Consider the following 19,777-nt stretch of genomic DNA (forward strand, 5'->3'; position numbering starts at 1 on the left):
GTGCCTTGATTGGCTTGATTTTTGTCAACTTGTTTTGTGTCACAGTGTTTCATGATACACCACACAAGGATTTTGTGTTGCAGAATGAGAAAGTGTTCTTCAGATAATCAGCGTTTGTGTTTTGCCAAGATTTGAATGTTTCACACTTATGTCTCAGCATCAGATCAAAGTTGAGCCGCAGATCAGTGTTTTCTGAAGATTTATTGTTTATGAATTGTGGTCTTATCTGTTGATCGTATATGGTAGAGTTCTGGGAGGATATATCGTTGTCTGCTTTTGTTCCCATGTGTTGAGTGTTGGATTATTTTAATGCATCATGTGAAGTAAGAGGAAAAGGAGGAGGCAAATCACCATCATCGACATCATCATCACATTGTTGTTATCATCGTCATCATCATTATCGTCATCACCGTCGTCGTCGTCATCATCATCATCGTCATCATCATCATCATCATCATCATCGTCATCATCATCGTTGGTGTCGTCGTCGTTGTCATCATCATCATTATCATCATCGTCGTCGTCATCATTATCATCGTTGTCATCATCATCATCATCAGTTTAATGTGTTTTACATTTTAGCATGCTAGCATGTGTTGAATGGATTTTAGAAATTAACATCCAAACTAACCTATCTCTGGCCAGGTCTTTATTTTTCATTCTCTCTACTGCATTGGCATGTCAAACTTAGAAACTTAGGACCATAAGAATCAGTTTATGTTGTCATAAGGGTCACGCTCCTACACTTATAACTGAAGTCATTTAATAAAAATTATTGCAGAATATTTTTCTTTTAATTTAGAAACATGAAAACAAAAACATGAAAACAAAAAACAAAAAAAACATGATCAGTCAACCTAGTTTTTTGAAAAAGTTTTACATGAAGAATTGAAAATCTCTTTTCAGATTTTATAATGTAACTGCCGTAACTTCTTTAAATATAAAGATAGTGATAACTCAAAAAACGTTGTGTGCATAATGGTCTAATGTTTCGGGTAATAGGTTTCAAGTCCATAAAAAACTTTGCTAAATCGAGGATATGCAAGAAATTCTTATTACTTCTTTGACACTTTTGTATTTTGTTATTTTTCAGCTCGTCACAGCCATTTTTTAAAAGTTGCTGTTGATGCAGGCTGTAAATAATCTTGCAATTGGTTGCCTGCCTGCTTTACAAAGTTGCATTTTTTGATCATGATTATATTCATCATATTTGGTTTAATGTCTGTTTTACATGCTGGCATATGTTGGACGACTTTTGAACTTTACATCCAAACTAACCTATCTCTGACCAGGTCTTTATTTATCTCAAATCCATCCTTATCTCTTTCTCCCATGTTTTCTGTGATCTTCCCCTATCAACTGAATCTGCTATTTCTTCCCTGTGTCTTTCATTTCTTTTCCTTTCTTTATCTTTTCTTTTCTTTCCTTTTCTTTTCCTTTCTTTTCTTTTCCTTTTCGAGAGACTTTAAGGATTTTGCTCCTGTGCACGAGTGTTTCGGCATCAAAGTTGAGTCATACATCAGGATTTTGTGATAATTTATCGCTTCTGAATTATTGTTTTGCTATTGCTTGTGTATATCTATATTTTGCGAAGATTTGTTCTCGGAGGATTTGTCGCTCATTTTTGTTCCTGTGTGTTGGGTATTGGATTTTACTAATGCATTGCGTGGATAACCTGAGGATCTTTCATTTCTTTCGTATCCTTTTTATTTCTTCCTTTTGATTTTTACTAGAGAAAACTTATATTGTTACAAGTAGTGTTGGGACGATTCCTAATTTTTATACGATTCCGATTCCGATTCCAGGAAAATATTGATTAACGATTCCGATACCAAGTACGATTCCGATTCCGATTCCTAGGGAATTTATTGTTTTGAAATATATCAGGTAGTTTTATACTTATGGTCGGTAGTTCCCAAATATGTTCCCTAACTTTGGAAGAGATATTTTATGTCTACACCGTCGTGTTTTGGATTAAATAAAATTATTATATAGCAAACTAAATGGAAAAATTAGCAAAATTTATTCTAGAGAAAATTTATTTTACTTAATTGGAATACAGAAAAAAAAAACTCAAAGAAAATAGAATTTATCCTTCAGAGAAAAAACAAATAAAATAGAATTTATATAATAGAACAAAAACAAGAAAATTAGAGAATAAATACACACAATTCATTATTTTGGTCCTCATAATTAACAGATTTAATGAATTAAATAAAAAAATATAGCGGAAGAGAAAGAAACTATATACTAATTAAATATAAAAAAGATAAATATTTAATTTAATAATTTATAAATGAACGTGCGTAATGAAAAAAAAAAAACAATATACCACGTGACATGGCGCCGTAGATACAAAATAACCGGGTTTGTATTACTGTACACATAGATTCGAAAAAGTTGTCAAAAAACAAATATATAACAAACAAATATTATCAAAGGCAAGATAAGTTACTTTTCTACCAAACTGGATACATTTTTTTTGTTTTTATTCAATGTAACATGTTTATTCAGCTCGAAAAACATGCAGTGTTTACCGATGTATTGGAAAATTCAAAATGGCGCCCGACACTCTCTTTAACATGGTAAGTTCGGGAAAAGGTGTTATAAATAATAAACTAGACAAAATACTATTTAAAAAAACACCGAATATATATCAAAATATGTCACGGTAGCATATATTGAGCGAGTTTCTAGCAGTATTTTGTATAGTTTATTATTTATAACATCTTTTCCCAAACTTACCATGTTAAAGAGAGTGTCGGGCGCCATTTTGAATTTTCCAATACATCGGTAAACACTGTATGCTTTTCGAGCTGAATAAACATGTTACATTGAATAAAAACCCGAAAAATATATCCAGTTAGGTAGAAAAATAACTTATCTTGCCTTTGATAACATTTGTTTGTTATATATTTGTTTTTTGACAACTTTTTCGAATCTATGTGCACAGTAATACAAACCCAACTATAAGTCCTTAGTAAAATTCTATTTATAAATACTTTTTAAAATGAAATTATTTAATTAATCGTAAATATTATTTAGACATAAAAATTAACTGATTACAAAACCTTTTAAAAATATATATATTAATTTCTTTTTCGTTCGGCAAAGAACTGCGCAAAACACTTTTAATTTTCAATTTAAAATTCTAGAAAAAAGATTATATTATTCTGCTTTTAATATAATCAAATTCAGGGTTTTATCTTTCTGGAGAAAAAAAATAATGGATTTTATTTCAATGAAATTAAAAAAAAAAAAACTTGACTGAATTGAATTAATTACCCTTAAATTAACGAAGGGGTTATTTAATAACTTTAGGTTTGGAAGAGATAGGTATGGGGTCGATTTTTTTGAAACTTCAAAAGAAACCGACTACTGTCAAAACTTTGCGAAATGATACAACGTGATCAATTTCATTTTAGAGATATTTCTTTCAAAAGCCTTCTTTTAAAAAAAGAAAAAAAGTATATTGTTCTATTAAACCTTTTACTGTTTAAATAATTTGAGTTTGCTCGTTTTATTTTAAGAAAATATAAGTTGAAAAAGCATTTACATTCACTATTAGATTTGTCAGTAAAAAAAAAAAACAGTCGCCAAAAAGATAAGCGTTTTTTTTTTATTTTTACTCGCAATGTAGAGCCCTGCATACTTCTTTTCAAGTTAACTCTTTTGTAGTTTTGATTACAATAGATCTGAATGAATGAACCTTGTAAGGGAGGGGCACTAAGCATTGCCCTGTTAATAATGAATTTCTTTGGTTTCTTTTTATTTCTCTCTTGCGGTTAGAAATATCAGGATTTTTTTTTCTTTTTTTCAACATCAGACTAAAAGAATCGTAATGAAGGAATCGGAAAATTAAGGTATTTTTTAACGATGCGATTCCGATTCCGATACCTCCCAAAATATACGATTCTTACGAGTAATGATTCCGATTCTGATTAATCGTCCCACCACTAGTTACAAGAATACATTCGTTTTTTTTTTTTTTTAGTTTTTTAGTTTTCTGAATTTTAGTTATTGCTAATCTTTCCTTTGGTGGGTTCCCTCCCTCTTGACATTTTGGTCCCCCCCCTCATCCAAAGAAAAAAGAAAAACAATTAAATGTTCTATTCTAAAGTAAATGTTAGCTTTATAACAAATTTATCATGTAATACTTTTTTTATTTCGGAATTTTTGAGATGAGGATTGATAATTTACATCTGAGTTAACCAGACTATTGTTTTCATCTTAGGTGTTATTCTGACAATGTTTCAACCAATGTAATTTGCGACCCTTTTCAAGTGTGCCTTGTCAAACTCGCAAATCATGTTTTGGGGTGAAAAAAAGCAAAAAAAAAAAATATATATATATATATATCGCATAAAAATTGTGAATGTTTTGCAATTAATTTTGTTTATAAAATAAAAATAAAATCTAATTGAATTTTTAAATTATATAAATTTGAACTTTTATGCTGATTTTCTTTTTTTAGTATATATATATATACGACATAATCACACTGACACACCCGTTTCTGTTAGATCACCAAAGTTAAGCATCGTTGAGCCTGGTCAGTACTAAAATGGGTGACCATTTGGAAATACCAGACGCTGTATGAGCTCTTTGCTTATCTTGGCATTGTTTCCAGTCGCTCTTTGCTTATCTTGGCATTGTTTCCAGTCGCTCTTGACTTCTCCTGGAATCAGGCAGTGCTGACTCACCTTTTCTCACATGGAAAACGTAGTATCAGCCAGAAGTTTAAACTTGGGATTGATAAGGAAGGAATTTTTTGACAAATTTGAGATATTACATTCCTAGCTTAAGCATCATGAGCTGAGGTTGAATGATGATTTTCTCTATATGAAAGCAAGGTTAGCTGAACTCGTGTATATGTTTGCTAATTGCAAAGATCCACATAGATGGTGTCCCCTTAAGGCCTGTTCTATCCATGATTGGATCACCCCAACATGAGCTAGCCAAGTGGTTGGTCAAGATCTTTGATTAAAAAATTTTCAGGTATTGCAGATTCTTCCTGTTTCATAGCGTTCATGTGGGAAAACTAGATTGTAATTTGCAAACAAACATATGTTCGTTTGACGTTACCAGCTTATTTATATACGTTCTCCTCAATGAAACCACATATTTGTGTTGATATGCTTTATTGTGACACTTAAACTTCTCCTGCTTTTCCGGAGAACGTTTTTTCTAGAACTCCTGGAACTGACCACTAAGTCGGTCAATTTCAGCTCAAATAATGAAATGTATCAGCAGGTTGATGGCAGTCCTTTGGGTGTAATCCTAGTGAATATTTTCCTAGGTTTTCAGGAATCTTTATTATTTACTCAGGTTCTGAGACGTTTTTGTTATTGGCACTATGTGGATGACACTTTTGCCATTTTTTAAGTCCCGTTATGAAGTAAGTGAATTTCTCGTGAAATCAAAAAATATTCACCCAGCACAATATTTTCCTAGGTTTTCAGGAATCTTTATTATTTACTCAGGTTCTGAGGCGTTTTTGTTATTGGCGCTATGTGGATGACACTTTTGCCATTTTTTAAGTCCCGTTATGAAGTAAGTGAATTTCTCATGAAATCAAAAAATATTCACCCAGCACTACAGCTCATAGCTCTTTACCCTTTTTCTGACTAAAATAACTAAATAATTATTTTCTACTTTCTAACATAAGAAATGAGGAATGCAAATGGACAGACATCGAAGTAACATTCACCTTAGGTTATTCTACATTCTTGAGCCGTGTCTCATCAGCATGGCTTCCATCAAGATATGGATCTGAAAACCTTAGTTTTCTCTCGCTCAAAAATGTAATGTCATGTCATCTTTTGACTCCTGTTTTGTCTACAATTTGACATCTGTCTTGAATTTGACCTCTAACCCCCCCTCCCATTCAACTTCACGTCACCTGTCTCTTGTTACAATTCTGTTTTCAGATGAAGGTTATCCTGACGTGCTTTCAGAGTGATCCTTATCAAAATTCTCTGGAGCTAACTTAATTGCTATTCACTGGCATAGGGTACCTACAATGCAACAGAATGGCAAGATAAAATGCATCCATTTTAACAACAGATTCCAAACCTTTTCATTATTTCTGGCCTCCTTTCTTTGCAGCATTATGAAGACCATCCCTATCATCCTCCAGTTGAGACTGTAACGGGTAACAAAGTGGGCAGCGGTAAGACGGAGAGCTCACCAGAAGAACAAAAGAAAGATATTGATCAGACGAAAAATCCTCCGAAAGAACAAAAGAAGAATACAGAAAAGAGACAAAGCTCACTCGCAAAGAAGGATACTGGTACAGCAAAACGCCCACAAGCTGAACATAAGAATACCAATGAGACAGAAAACCCACCGGAAGAGCAAAAGCAAAATAAAGGTTCTACAGGAAATAATCAAGTGAAGTCCAAAGTGGAACGCAATCCGGGGGAAAAGCTGGTGCTGGAGGATGATGAATGTGATATTGATAGTAATGCTAGCAGACATGATGAAAGCGCTAAAGAGGTAACGGTAAAGTATTCCCCCGGAGAATCAATATGCGGCATGTTTGGCGGCAACAGTAACTGGAGAGGCCCTATTTGGTTATGTAGTAAGTACACCAATTCTTATTTTTTGCAAGGAAAACAATATTTGATGATATTTCAGAATTGTGTTTCATGAATGTTTTAGATGAAGATCATAACTTGTATTATGATTCAGAAAATTTGGTACTTATGCAAAATTAGAATTGAGCTAACATCGGAATTTTCCAGGCGATTTATACAAAATGCCAAAAGATTTATGATTGTTTTTTTCCCATTAGCTATTTTTTTTTTCAATGGAAAAAATATTATTCTGTTATTACAAAGATAATTCAATGAAAAATTGATTCAAAAATGAAAACAATATTCTTTTTGTTGTTATGAAGAAAATATAATAACTAATTATTGAACAATTTTTATGAAAAACTTGAAAAAAATTAAAATCAAGAAGAAAAAATTATTGTAAGGTAAATTTTTTGAATAATTTTTATTTTTTCAATAACAAACAACTGATACCAAGCAAAAATTTATAAAAAAAATTAATTTTTTCATGATTGTTTCAAATCAAGATAAATATTTATTTTTTTTGTAATCAATGATAGCAAATAAATGTTTTATTAAACAATGTTAGCTGCTGCTATTTCATTGTTTTTTTTTTTACAAGCACTGACCATTTTTTTTTTTCAATGAAGAATATATTATTTGTGTCAATATGAAGATAATTGAAAAAATAATTTGAAAAATAAAACAAATTTAAATCAAGAAAATAAAAACACTCATGTTTCATGGATAAATATGTCATTTTTGAAGAACAAACCACTGATAGCAGACATGTTCTTTTTGATTTTTTTATGATTTTTTTTGTTCAAATCAAAATATTGTTTTTTTTTTTTTTTCAACTATAAACTAATGATAATGAATAAATGTCTTCTTCAATGATATTGGCTGCTGCAATTTCACTGACTTAGCATATCGGCACCTTTTGACATTTTATGTAAACTGATCTGAAAATTCTATGGATAGTACGATTTGTATTTTGTATAAGTACCAAATATTTATGCAAGGAAAACAATATTTGAGGATATTTTTGAATTCTGTTTCACAATTTTTGAGATGAGAATTAATGATTTTATTTTTATTCAGAAAATATGGACTACTATTCTCATATTGTTATTTTTACAATAATTTGGCTGATGTAACCGCTAAGGTGCACCTTTTTGAACTCTAAACAATTATACAAATTTTTGAATGGATTGCTTTGTCCTTTTGACTACTCTACACTCTTTAACCCTTATCTTTGAGTGGCCTATCGGCCTTGATAAGTGGTGACGCCTATGTAAAAAAAAAAAAAAATACACAAGATAGATAGCTTTTGCTCCATCAGCCATGATCATTGTCAGTTGAAGTGTCAATTATTATGTTATTCTTAATCAGTATCGCCTACAGTAAGGATTGAAGCTTTAATCTTCACAAAATTGGCACTTATTATATTGTCGATATTAATTTACATAAATGTTCATCGATATTATAGATTTTAAAAGTTCATTAGGCCAAACTATTTACCTTTGCCATTAAAATCTAGAAAAGATATTTCAAACTTTTACTTGATTTTTACAAAACATTACAAGTTGATTGATGTTTACTTGAAATTTACGGAAATGTTAAAAAATAATATACAATTTTATGAAATATATATGTTTACTTGAAATTTAAATGTTAAAAAATAATATACAATTTGATTAAATAAATATGTTTACTTTAAATTTAAGTAAAATATGAATGAATTTAATCGAATAAAAATATATAAAATCATAATTGTTTTTTAAAAAAATATAATTATACGATAAATGTCTGCAGAGTTATAAAAATACATTTGTAGAAACCGACGTTGTACAATTTTTTTCACCATCAAAAATCTGTTATTAGTATTTGTTTTCCCTCAATTCTTTCAACAATTACATACATACAAGAGTTCTTCAGTGTGGCTAGACTAGCACCTGACCTGGCAGTTAGCCATTGGACCACGAGATAGTTTCTGTTGACAAGTGATATCTTTATGCTTTTTTATATAAACATTATCAACTACTTGACAGTGCATGATTTATTTATTTGCAGAGATTTGCATTTCAATAATAGATGTTAGTGTCACTAATGATAAAGCTCAATCTGAGAAGGGATACATTTCTATAATCATCTATAGACAGGCTGTTTTGCTGTATCATAGTTCTTTTGTTCAGTTAGACTAGCACCCACCCCAAACTGGAATCGAACCTATGACCATCTAGTTGATAGTTGGTGATTCTAATCACTGTTGGCAAGTGATATCTCAATACTTTTATATAAATACTAGCAGGTCGCCTGGCATTGCCCGGTCATAACCTAAACCTAAAGACAGTGAGTCAAGTATGATTACCATTTGTCAGCGTGACACACTCTTCAAAAAGATTTTTTCAAAACGATTTATATTTAACAGAAGGAATCTACAATGTGAACCATTCATGCATGTGCAATCATGAAACAGTTAACAAACGGAAAACAAATTTTCAATTTTTCAATTTTAACCCTTTAGAAGCCCTTTTGTCCAGATGAAACCCGATCAAAGTTTTCAACTTGTCTGAATAACCTATATACCAAATTTCAAGAATGTAGATTAATAATTTGTTGAGTATATAGGTTGAGAAGTGTCTTCACACACACACACACACACACACATTCTCATTTTTTTTTTCACAGGAATCACCACATCTTGGCCCGGATGCCACTCGAGGATAAGGGTTAATAGGTATACAATAGTCAATGTGATTATAGCGTAGTAAACATTAGTGAGAATTTTGTAAATTGGATTACTTAGGGGGACGGTTCAATAAGAACTTGTTTATGTTGGACTTGAAGAAAATCAGATTGTAGTCAGCTGGAAAGCAGGCAAACGGAAGAGAGTTCCACAGGCATGCAGTTCTAAGAAAGAAGCTTTGTCCATCGAATCTACATTTAGGTTTAGGCACAGATAAAGAGTGTGGGAAATTATTGATAGTATTTTTGGCTAGACAAGTGTTTTTTGTGAAAGTTTGTCGAGGGGAGACCATAGATTGAAGCTCAGCTGAGCACTTGCCATGAAAATAACGATAAAGCAGAGACAGGCTCACAACGTTTCTTCTGTGGGAAAGAGGTTACAGGGAAGAGAAAAGGGCATTCCCCACTAAGCTATGAAGTCTATTTTGAATTCTGTCAAGGCAAGATAAGCTGCTTCTAACAGCTCTTGCCCAGATGTGACAACAGTACTCCATCATTGGCCATACTTGACTTTTCTATAGGTAGAGAATTGCATCAGGAGTGAGATATCTACTGGAGCGGTAGAAGGATCCTACCATTTTCCCAGCAACCTTGGCAATGGATTTGATATACGTGTTCCATTTCAGGTCAGGAGTAAAGGTCAAGCCCAGAAACTTGTCAAAACATGAAGCCTCCCCAAGACAAGAGCCATTCATTTCAACCGATGCCAGATTTTTTATAGAATATAAGATAAGATTGTCAACTACTTGACAGTGCTCCATTTGTTTATTTGCAAAGAGATTAGCATATTAGCTGACAATATCAATAATGGTAATGCTATTCCAGTTATAATAATGGATTTATCTCTCTCCCATGCTGAGAAGATGTGACTAGAATTGGAAAATGAGATTGAAGAACTAACACTCTCGAGGAGGAGCAGTCTGGCCTGCAAAAAATGCCTGGACAGTCCTATCACTATTTCCCGATAAGGGTGTCTCTGTGATTAGCAAATAAACTAATGTTTTCTCAAAGAGAGTGTATCAAATCTCTTGCTAAGGTTGCTGGAAAAAGTTGGATAATTCCACCAAAAAGTACTTTACTCCTGAGGCAATCATTTACCCACGATAGACAACTACATCCTAAGATGGAGTACTGCTGCCACTTCTAAAGAGGTACCATTCAAAGCACTCTTTCTTACTTTGACAGAGTACAAAATCTAATTTGTAATCTAGTGGGAGACGATCTCTTCTATTCTCTTCACCACTTTTCTTACAGAAGATATTTACTAGTCTCTCTCTATTCGATTGGTATTTCCATAGTAAGTGGCCAACCGAGCGTTAATCACTTGTTATCTTCTGCAAAACAGTCATAGTAAAAACTTATCTACCTAAAACCATTGCAAAGAACTTTCCTTTATTTTCTCTGTTTACTTAAAACTAAATGGAACTTCCATGAACAAAATTTCTTTCCTAGAATTCCCTAACCCGATGAAAACATCAGCATAGGCTGTTTTCTGCTGATTCCAGCTATCATTTGCAATCATCTCAAAGTATTATTCATTGTCCATCAATCTTATTAATCCTTAGCCTCAAGTGACCTTTGTGGTGTCTCAAGTGACCTAAGTGGTGTCTTATTAGTAGGCTATTCTTTTCATTGTTTTGACTATCGAATATATATTTGACACAGGCACAGTTAATCAACTGAGAACCACATCATTCTATATAAAAGTATATAAGATATCAACGGATACACACTCGAGAGTCAAAACAATGAAAAGAATATGCTGTTGTCACATCCCTACTCATTAGTATGAATAAAAACTACTGCTTCTGCAAAAAATCATTGATCGATCCTTTGTGTGCCTAACATCAAACAGAATTTTCATGAACAGAGTTTATTTCCAAGAACTGATTATCCATGAAACATATTACCATGGGACTGCCTCTCTGCAAATTATAACATGGCTGTCTTCATATCCAATGTCAACTAATACCTGTAAACTGTCCTTATAAGTAATCAAATTTTCTTCATTCCATTCATCAGTTTTCAATGTTCTCATAATATTCTTCATCATTGAATTGGTAATCTATCCATATTATGAACATATCTTCAAGTGGCTTTTGACCTTAATAGGTGGTGATAATAATGTGTAGGCAGAGAGGCCTAACAAGAAAATGGCTGCTCAGTTCTTAGAATGCATCCAACAAGTCTTGTAAATGATGTTTATGTCAATGATTTTATGTGGATTTGAAGAAATAATTATATTCCAACTTTTCATGAAACTGTCTCACAATTTCAAAATGATTCAATGAATTTCCAAGCGTTGGTTAATAGCCAATGTTGCTTAAAAAAAAAATTTGTTATTACATGTGGCAGTACAACTTCGACAACCTTCATAATAAACGGAAACCAAATGATGTCATATACATGACTCAACACAGTCCTGAACAATTCTGTCGATATGTTCTGGCATGGTCCTGAACAATTTTGTCGATTCCAACCAAACACTTCTGTCAAAATGACACATGATCCTGAATGACTCCATTGAAACGATTCAACATGACACACTACCAGATCAACCTCAGCAGTTACCTGCTGAATGACTCTCATATCGGCTTTTTATAGCCTTGGATGAACTCATTTTCACCATAGGTGGGCCTGATTAAGACATTGATTCAATCGATTGCCTTAGAAGTGTGAAATCTGTAATTTCCTACGTGCATTGAACTGTGATTTACAGTCAATTGATGGTTGGAGATAGAAATATTCAAAAAGTGGATTTTGTTATTCAATATGAAAAAACTCTTTTTTGAGTGAAGCAAACTTTCTTTATGAACAATTATCTTTATAATCAGGAGTAAGGTTTTCTTTCAATTTTAGATATTTTGTAAAACTCGAACTCGACAACCATTTTCTTCCTAGGCCATTGTGTCTACACATCACCAGTGGTGACACTTTAGTAAAGAAAATTTCCCATTTGATTTGTTAGTTTGTAATTTGTTATAAAGCAGTTTGTGTTACGAATAGTTCCTATTGATTTCTGACAGCTGTTATTTTGTTACAAATTATTTTGTGTTGTGTTCACTTGCTTGTTTAATATGCAATGACATAGACGAGGATATCCATTGTGTTTTTTCTTTGGGTTATCTCTGGAAGTTACCTTCCAAGGGAGATAACTCTTGTTATTAAATTACAAACACATTTTTACTTACTAATTTTCGTTTCTTCTTTATTCCATTTTTCTAGTGAACTATTTGTTGTTGGAAGCTCTTGAAACTTATTATTCTGCTTACGGTGATAACTTCAAAGTGGAGCTGCCAACAGGGTCAAAAAATTTTGTGACTCTTCAACAAGTTGTTCGAGAAATCTCTAAAAGAATTGTTTCTATTTTCATACCTGGCAAAGATGGAAAAAGGCCAGTACACGGTGAGTTTTTTTAAATCTGTATATATTATAAACTCTCCAGGGAACAAATGAACATTACACACACTAACGCACACAAAACATTGGCTATATATATATATATATATATATATATATATATATATATATATATATATATACCAAAGGTCCTTAAGCTTTTATGCATTTGTCCTGTCCTGTTTTTAAATCTCCGAAACAGCTACATGGTAGGCAGCTGAGGATTCCTATTTTCTATTTACAAAATTTTCGTTACAGTTTTCTTTTTTCATCGTTATGCTAATTTATAATTGAAGACTTTTGAGAAATCGGCTGATGCAAATGCCAAATCTATTTCTCTTTAACAATTTTAGTTAGTTTTTTTTCATCCTTATATAATTGAATTTTCTATTGTAATTATAAACATTTAAGAAGTCGGATTATGTAGGTGCTAAGTCTGCGATAGGTTAAATTTAGTTTTTTTTTCTGGGAATTTAAACTGAATTCTTTATTTTTATTTTTACATCTTTTTTTATTCAAAGCTTCTTTTAACTACATATTTATCGACAATTATATAAATGTAACTATGTGTGTGAGTTCATTTCTTATAGACCTTGAAATGACTGCACAGATTTTGAAACAATTTACAGAACATTAGTGTATAAGTCTGGGAGTGATCTTAGTTAAGTTTTGTCTTAGAATACCCCCGATAATTACCGATAATCGAAACCATTATTTTAATTCATCATCGGTAAAGCCATTTTTTCCATGTCGTTGCTTAGTAACAATGATAGGAAAACGAACCGTGAAAATTAAGTTGATAGCATGTTTTGTTTATTTTGTTTTTTTTTGCATATCGTGGTCTGTAGGTTCAAACACCACACGCACATTTCTTAATGTTTTTTTTGTTAACTGGAAAGAAGTTTATTTATAAAATTGGAAAATTTACGTGTGTGTGTGTCTATTTTAAAAATATCTAATATTTTTGCTATATAAAACTGGAATATTATGGTACTTTAATTAAACTTTATAATTGACTAGTGGGGGTACCTGGCGTTGGCCGGGTGTTTGAAGGTGTGTGTGGTGTTAAATAAAAAAGAAACCGGGCGGGGGGGTAGGATCGAACCCAAAGCCCTGAGGCGAAGTTTGAAAATAAAATCGGCCAGCCAGAATGAGTTAGTGAAAGATGTTTGAATTTATTTAAGTAAGAACCAAATTAACAGGTGCGCGCCTGTCGTCGTCGTCGAGGACGACGACGTAGGTTTGTTTATTATAAGCGAAGTAAAAAAAGAAAACAACGTGTTAATTAAGCGGGGTGGGTGGGTAATCAAAACATCGAAAAAACAAAACAAAAGAAAACTAACGTAAGGCAAACGAACGATGAAAACAGAAAAACAGACACGTGAAAAATGGCTTAAATAAGCCTGTTTCGATATTAAAATTTAAAAAATCGGTGGGTACCCAGATGTTTTTGGGTGTGTGGTCGGGGGTGGATAAGCGAAGTAAAAAAAAAAAAATCAGAAAAACGAATGTTACATGAAAAATGGCTTAAATAACACTGGTTCAATATTTAAATTTAAAAAATCGAAAAAGAAAGAAGACATCTCACACCATGATTCGAACCCAAAACGTTTAGATAATGAATCGACGCGCTAATCGACTGACCTAATGCGACATACATGAGATTTGTTCAGTTTTTCAACTATTTAAAGTAAATCAGGTCATGACGTCATCTGGCGCATGCGTAGAACCGCTCGTCGTCACGAGAAGACCGTTTATGTTGACCCCCCCTGTCGAAAATTGTCGATTTCAGGGTGAAAAAATGAATGCTTTTGGCCAAGTTTTCGATATTTTTCAAGCGAAGGATGGGGCTTCGATATGATACCGAGTTTGTGAATTTTCATTGTGTCTGTCAAAAGTTTTTACCAGACACACAAACATACACACATACATACATTTTCGCTTTTATATATATAGATTATAGAAAAAACAAAATCGTAAATTAAGATGATTTCTTCATCAAAATGAAAATAGATTTGAATTTCACTCAAATCACTTAAAATAATAAAACTTCAAATAAAACCTTTTGTTTTTTTGAACTAAGTTTCTTTAAACTAAGTGTTTGGTATAAAATGATTATTTTTTTTTAATCAAAAATTCACAGACGCTAATACCTCAAGCAATTACAGTACAAACACAATTTAACATGTTTTTATATTAAAAAAAAAAGTTCTTCAATTGTTGTTTTGATCGTTCCCCCCTCCCAAGCTATTATTACTTTTTTTCTTTTTAACACCTCTCTCCATCCGGGATGACCTGTTGTTTTGATTCTCCATCCCACATCATCTCTCCACACCTGGACAATGCTGGGCACCCCAGCTAGTATATATATATATATATATATATATATATATATATATATATATATATATATAGTCATCCACATACAGTACTGTTTCGCTGTTTCACAAGCCAGGATCGAAACCCAACCTCCCAAATAACAGTCAAGGCTTCTCACTTTTACGCTATATGGCTGCTGTAATGCTAGGTAATGAATAAACAATGTTTTGACATCATCCAAATGCCTCCGCTCGATTTGTTTACACAAAGAGCATCGCTTAATACACTAATGGCAGTTTTTATATCACTTCCCAATATGCTCAACTCAAGATAGGGAGCATTACTCCTATAATTGTTTTTTTGTGCATTGATATTCATATTAAAAAAACCTTTTTTCTATTTATTTAAACAGAATATACAACCTGGTTGTAAATGGGTCATTGAATTGCATTCATCTGCAAAATATCTAGCTAATGTGCATATTTTTTTGAACATTCATTTTAATTAATTCCCTAATAGTTTTTTCGGTTTTCTTATGGTATGATCATCTTTAGTTAACTATTACGTATAATTATATTCATGCAGATATTCTACATGATTTATACTTGTGTAATATTTGCGTTAAAAAGTTATAGTAAATACAAATCTCTTTCTATATATATTTATGTGTGCGTATATAAATATTTGTTTAAAAAATTTTGCTTACCAAACTCCTCTGTCAGATTTGGTCTACAGACATGAAACTTAATATATAAGGTATTCAAACCCATACAAAACTTTATATTTGGGTTTTAGTCGGGGGAAATCTGTGCAAAAGGGTGAAAATTAAAAAAATTGGAATTTGCCAGGTGAAGGTCGAACGACAGTATTACGAATATGCATGCATAACATAATAGCTATTGGTTCATGTTTTAATTTTTAGCCTTGCAGCAAACATGTCTTCATAGTTCAGGTATTAACATCAAAAGAAAAAATAAATCGTAAGCTAAATGTTATGGTTTCGATTCTTGGTGGTGGCGCACAAGTCATTTCTTTTTTTAAAAACTTTTTAAATCATTAATATATATTGGATCCAATATAATAATAAATACGAAATCTGCATTAATCAAAATATCATATTTTAGCATATTTTACGACTCGGCAATGCCTAGCAACCTGCTAGTATATATATATAAAGTAACCTTATCTGTGTGTGTGGAATGTAATTTGTATTATTCATCCATTTAAATGGATGAATAATACAAATTACTCACCTCAATAAGAAATCCAATTAATTAAATAACATACCATTCGGTACGGACCCGACAATGGAAGATCAGATAAAAAATAAACATGGATTTATAAAACCAAAATATCCAACCTTGATCGCCTTTGGGGGACTGTGGCACAGTGGATAGAGATGTTGAATCTTTATGGTTTCAGATGAGCATTGATTGAAGGTAGTAGTTTCAATTTTACTCAAAGCTGGCCAGAGGCTTAGTTGGCCAAAACTCGGTGAGAGGACAACAACTATAGGAGACAGTAATTGCTGAGGATGCAGTTGGAAGATTCGAAGTTTCTATTCCGTCGCGATTACCACATGATGAAGGCCAGAGGATTAGTTGGCCGAAATGTCATGAAACAACAACTAAAAGATGAGGATACTGATTGTAGATTGTCGAGTGTTTTTTGTGAAAGTTTGGCAAGATTGGAGTTTAATTGAGCACTTGCCATGAAAATAACAATATAGCAGAGACAAGCTCGCAACATCTTTTCTATGGGAAACAGGTTGCAAGGAAGAAAAAAGGACATCTACTAGGTTTTGAACTCTACCAAGGCTGGATTATTTGTTTTAAACATTTGTTGAAAAGAAAAATTTAATATGATTATATGAAAAAATATAAAAATATTTTTTCATATAATGAAATTCACGGTAAGTTTTATCTTGTGTTAATGTTTTGTTTTTGATTTTATCATCTGGCAGTGTTTGTGTTGTTTTTTTTTCTAACAACTTTTCCAGTCGTCATATGTTGAAATGATTTTAGGTCATGCTCTGGACCAGCGGCAAAATAAATAACCCGGTGGAAAGAATCTATAAAAGAACTCCAAATTTATGGTATAAAAAAATAGTTGTCATGTGAACTGGATGAGTTTAATTACACGTCCAGCTTATAAATAGCACATATTATTTGGACTATTCAAACTGTTCGCAATTTAAGTGCTATTTTCATAATGTTTCAATCACTAACCTCCAACTATCTTCAAATGTATCCTGTTGAACTCAATAATCTGCAGAAAATTTTAAATGGAACACTTTATTAAATCCATTGTTCTGTCAGCCATCATCGGGTAGAAGTCATAAGTAATTCGAAAATGGTATTCTTAATATCGCTGAGGATTGAACCTTCAATGTCCAGATTAGTGTCACTTACAACTGAATTTTACTTGGTACTTTATCTGTTATGCCATGTTATGTTTGATATACACTTGAAGAAGATCAGAGGTTACATCGGCCAAAAACGGTACTTTCCAAACTTACGTCGTTTTAAAAGTTTCTGACTTCGTCATGTAGTTGACAAAACTCTTCCGTGTCGGACACATGCTTTTTCTTCTCATGCGTTGACATGTCTATTGTTGTCCTGCAACACACATTTTTTTTAAAATCTTTCTTTTTTATTTCGGCTGCTATGTCTGCAGCTCGTTTAATGACACATGGTCGTCCAATCATTTTTTTTTTGTTAAAAGTTTGGATTGCATCTTGTTTTAGAAGTTCTAGCACTGGAATGCTATGAACTTTTGCGACATTCCAACCTTATCAAGGTAAACACCAAACATTGCCAAACTATGAACAAACAAACTTTACAAACATAAATTACCTCGGTAACAACTTTAAACTGAATATTAATTTCAGTCTACCCTTGATTGGCAAGGATCAATAACATTTATTAATGCATGCACATATCTTATGCATTCTTCACCAACAGCTATTGTCTGTAAAAAAAATGTGTAAATTTTTTTTTTTTTTACAAGGAGGTCACCACTTATCAAGGCCCGGAAGCCACTCAGGGATAAGGGTTATTGCATGTACAGTACGTTGTACGTCAGTGTTGAGATTTCATAAAGTGTCTACTTAAGGGGTGGTTCATCAGGAATTTGTTTACATTGGATTTGAAGACATCCAAGTTGTAGTCAGGCAGGAAACAGGCAGACAGAACAGAGTTCCACTGGCGTGCTGTTCTAAGAAAGAAGCTTTGTTCATGGAATCTACGTTTTGATTTAGGCACAGATAGAGAGTGGGGAAAATTTTTGACAGTGGCTTCAACTAGACGGGTGTTTTTCGTAAAGGATTGGTGAGGGGGGACCAGGGATTGGAGCTCAGACGAGCACTTGCCATGGAAATAACGATAAAACAAAGACAGGCTTGCAACGTCTCTTCTGTGGGAGAGAGGTTGCAGGGAAGAGAAAAGGGCATCCCCCACTAAGCCACAAAGTCTATTTTGTACTCTGTCAAGGCAGGATAGGCTGTTTTTAGCAGCTCCTGCCCAGATATGGCAGCAGTATTCCATCCTTGAATGTACTTCGCTTTTATATAGATAGAGAATTGCATCAGTAGTGAGATATCTTCTGGAGTGTTAGAAGGATCCCACCATCTTTCCAGCGACCTTGACAGCAGACTTGATGTACGTGTTCCATTTCATATCAGGAGTAAAGGTCAAACCCAGGAGCTTGTCAAAACATTGGGCTTCTCCTAGACGAGAGCCATCCATTACAATTGATGCCAGATGGGGATCAGAGCGTTGATGGTGTAAAGATAGGAGCTTGGTTTTAGATGCATTAAAGGTAACCAGCCATGTCTTCCCCTACTGAACTACACGCTCGAGATCAGAGGAGAGAGAATCAGAGAGAACTTTGTCATTTACAGCCTTTGATGTGTTGCCGTAGATGGTCGTGTCATCAGTATAGATGTCAACGAATGATTTAAGTATGTGTTTAGGGAGATCATTGATGTAGATCAGGAAGAGAGTTGGGCTAAGGATGGACCCCTGAGAGACTCCAGCATTAATACTGCAGGCCTCTGATTTTTGTCCATCGACCACTACTCTTATGAGCCTATTAGAGAGAAATGATTTAATGATTGAGAAAACATTTCCAGTTATACCGTAGCTGGAAATCTTGTGAAGTAGGCCTTTATGCCATACCTTGCTGACGGCCTTTGATATGTCAAGAGCAATTGCCCTAGAAAGGTAGCCTTTGTCGAGAGATTCGCTAATCCTATGAGATTTAACCGTTAGCACATCTGTGGTAGATCTTGCAGAATAGAAACCATATTGTGTGTCACTAAGAAGGTTATTTCTCTATTTAGTATGGATTCCATCAACTTACTCATGACACACAGGAGACTTTTAAGTCTGTACTGAGAGGGAGAGGACTTATCACCTGAATTCTTAAATACAGGGCATACTGATGAGGTTTTCCAGGGTGTTGGAAAGCACTTCTCCTTAAGGCAATGCTTAAACAGTTTTGTAAGTATGGGGACAAGTTCAGGTTGAAGCTTTTTTAACACTATAATTGGGATGCCATCAGGGCCAGTTGCTTTACTGGAATCAAGGTTCTTGATTAGCTTGGCGACCTCACGCACAGATATTTGTATATTACCTAGTGTGTTTTGTGTTATAGGAGGAAATATGGGGAGTTGATGGCCTTCATCGCATAGGGTAGAATTAGCTGCAAAGTTCTTTGCAAATAGTTTGGCTTTGTCTGATGCTGACGAGATG

General features: G+C 33.2%; 1 protein-coding gene across 7 annotated transcripts in view; it reads left to right on the top strand.

The window, feature by feature from the left end:
* LOC145278160 (uncharacterized) overlaps positions 1-19,777 on the top strand; it is a 228,701-nt gene that overhangs the window by 155,434 nt on the left and 53,490 nt on the right. For all 7 annotated transcript variants that reach the window (XM_080130508.1, XM_080130471.1, XM_080130591.1 and 4 more), the window contains 2 exons: positions 6,109-6,583; positions 12,531-12,710. In XM_080130508.1, coding sequence (XP_079986634.1) covers positions 6,109-6,583; positions 12,531-12,710 — 655 coding nt within the window. The remainder of the gene's footprint in view (positions 1-6,108; positions 6,584-12,530; positions 12,711-19,777) is intronic.

Source organism: Euprymna scolopes, chromosome 1 (assembly GCF_053919585.1).
Source record: "Euprymna scolopes isolate OS-2025 chromosome 1, ASM5391958v1, whole genome shotgun sequence".
NCBI classification, from domain to species: Eukaryota; Metazoa; Mollusca; class Cephalopoda; order Sepiida; family Sepiolidae; genus Euprymna; species Euprymna scolopes.